Genomic DNA, 2246 nt, shown 5'->3' with positions numbered 1-2246 from the left:
GCCCTGCGGCTCCCTGTTCTCCGTCACCGCGGTGGCCGAGACGCAGGCGGGACGGAGCCTGCCCAGCTACAGTGTCCCCCTGGAGACAGGTACGTGGCCGCCACCAGCCTGCACCCCATCCGGTGGGGTCCTGAGGAACTGTTTGAAGACAGGAACTATTTCACTTGATCTACCCAACGTGGGATAGAGACACATGAAACTCAGAGGCCTTTCCAAGAGCCCCAGTCTTGCCCTGGCTGGGTAGCTCAGTGGGTTGGAGCGTCGTCCCAATATGCCAAGGTTGTGGGTTCAATCCCCTGTCAGGGCCCAGACAGGAATCAATCAGTGAATGCATAGATAAGTGGATCAACAAGCTCATGTCTCTCTCTCTCTCTCTCTCCCTCTCTTTCTTCCTTTCTCTCTTTCTAATTAATTTAAAAAGCCCCAGTCTTATGAAGCTTTCACCATTTGAACACAGGCTCTATAAAAGCATCAGAGACTCTAATATACTCATGCATTGACATCAAAGGGGGATACGTTGACTACAAGAACATTTATTTGAAGTTCTATTCCCCCGTGACACAGTCTACCAAAACAACTAACACGTGACCGAATGAGCTGGGTTATTTACCTCTTTGGCTCAGCCCTTTTGAGTCTTTGTCTAAAGAGTGCTTTCCGAGATTGCGTTTCCTAACATGTAAAGGTGGGGAATGGCTTCCTTGAGTGGTTGTGAATATTAATTAATTCTGCAAAGCTCTCCACATGGTACCTGGTGCACAGTACTAGTAAGAGCTGGATGAGAGGAAGCTGTTATTACTTGTTAGTGTTGTGTGTGAGCAAAATTTAGCAAGTTACTTAAAGCCTTGGACATTATTTTCTCTTATATACAACGACCGATGGCACTTTGGATTATAAAAAGTTGAAACGTAAAAAGCTGTGGAATAGAGACAATGCCAAGTACACAGGGACGTTTCCAGACATTTCTATATTCTATATAATGGGTCCCTAAAAAATTGAGACTTGGCTGTGGTATTCTTAGATTGTTAGGACTATTTCAAGCTTTTATATCCGTTATAGCCTATGAAATGCATGATAAATGAAAAATACATTTAATTACAAATGCTCTGAAATGTTATATTGGGAGGAGGGGTGTAGGCAGCTGCTGCTGTGAAATTTGCAACTGGAATTGTTAAAGCTGCGGGACAACGAAGCGTTTTCTTATCCTGAAAAAAAATGGGGGGCACCTCGTCTTACCCACAGCCAGTTAATGCATCGTGTTCTTGGGGGAAGCACCCACTATATATATTCGGTTGATGTTAAATGATGCATCAGAGGACATGAGATTTTGCTTGACAAAAGGAAATTTTCATGACATGAAGGTTTGAGGAATGTAGGCTATTGAACAAAACACAGGCCGAACACCATTCTTGGTCATTTTTCACAAATAATGACCGTTCTATTCTCTTTTTCCTCATGTAAGTGCCCTGCTGTCCAGCCGGCCTGACGGTGACTCAGGTCACCCAATCAGTGGTCAACGTGAGCTGGACCGTTGGGACCGGGGCCCTCACCTACGTGACCGTCCTGGCGTCCCGCACTGGACAGTCTCAGTGTCGCACCCATCAAAACCACTGCCTCCTGGGATGCATCACATGTGGCGTCAATTACACAGTGGCCTTAAAAGCGATCAGCGCCACCGGGCTGACTGCAGACTGCGCCTACCAACGCTACGCCTCTAGTAAGTGGATCCTCAACCCAGCTCTACTGCATCCATAAGGGCCTTGACTGTCCATCTTAAGTCCAGGCGTAAGGCCTTCCTTCTCACATAGAAAGATGCCGTTTCTCCTGGGAAAGAGCTCCATGATCAGCTAATGGTATCTGCCACAGGGCCTGGGACAGGAGAGTTGAAATATGATTTTGCCAGCCCAGGGGTCGGAGAACAGGTCTGCAGCTAGGAGTCTAACGACATGGCTTCGGATAAGCTGTGCTGCCTTATCTTCCCTGGTTCTGTTTCCGCATTGGGAAGAGGAATGGGAATAGTCAGAACAAGAAAGCATATATAACGGGCTACAAATACGTAAGGTGGTTTATACCGTCTTCTGGCCCGTTACTTTTCCTTAGATTTGCTGCCTGAGTTCTCACCCTGATATCTACTTCTGGGAATATGGCCCTTTGCTTAGCTTCACACTCCCTCCCCCCAACCCCAATTTTTTTTTTTAAATATATTTTATTGATTGTTTACAGAGAGGAAGGGAGAGGGATAGAGAGTT

The 2246-nt window shown here is 46.4% G+C and overlaps 1 protein-coding gene across 1 annotated transcript in view; it reads left to right on the top strand.

Moving 5' to 3' along the window:
- The window catches only part of FNDC7 (fibronectin type III domain containing 7), a 25740-nt gene that overhangs the window by 16564 nt on the left and 6930 nt on the right, over window positions 1-2246 (top strand). The window contains exons 9-10 of the mRNA XM_005860083.2: window positions 1-89; window positions 1460-1714. Of these exons, the coding sequence (XP_005860145.1) occupies window positions 1-89; window positions 1460-1714 (344 nt within the window). The remainder of the gene's footprint in view (window positions 90-1459; window positions 1715-2246) is intronic.

The sequence above is a fragment of the Myotis brandtii genome, unplaced genomic scaffold (assembly GCF_000412655.1).
Source record: "Myotis brandtii unplaced genomic scaffold, ASM41265v1 scaffold131, whole genome shotgun sequence".
Lineage (NCBI taxonomy): Eukaryota > Metazoa > Chordata > Mammalia > Chiroptera > Vespertilionidae > Myotis > Myotis brandtii.
This window is presented reverse-complemented; position numbering and strand designations above follow the sequence as displayed.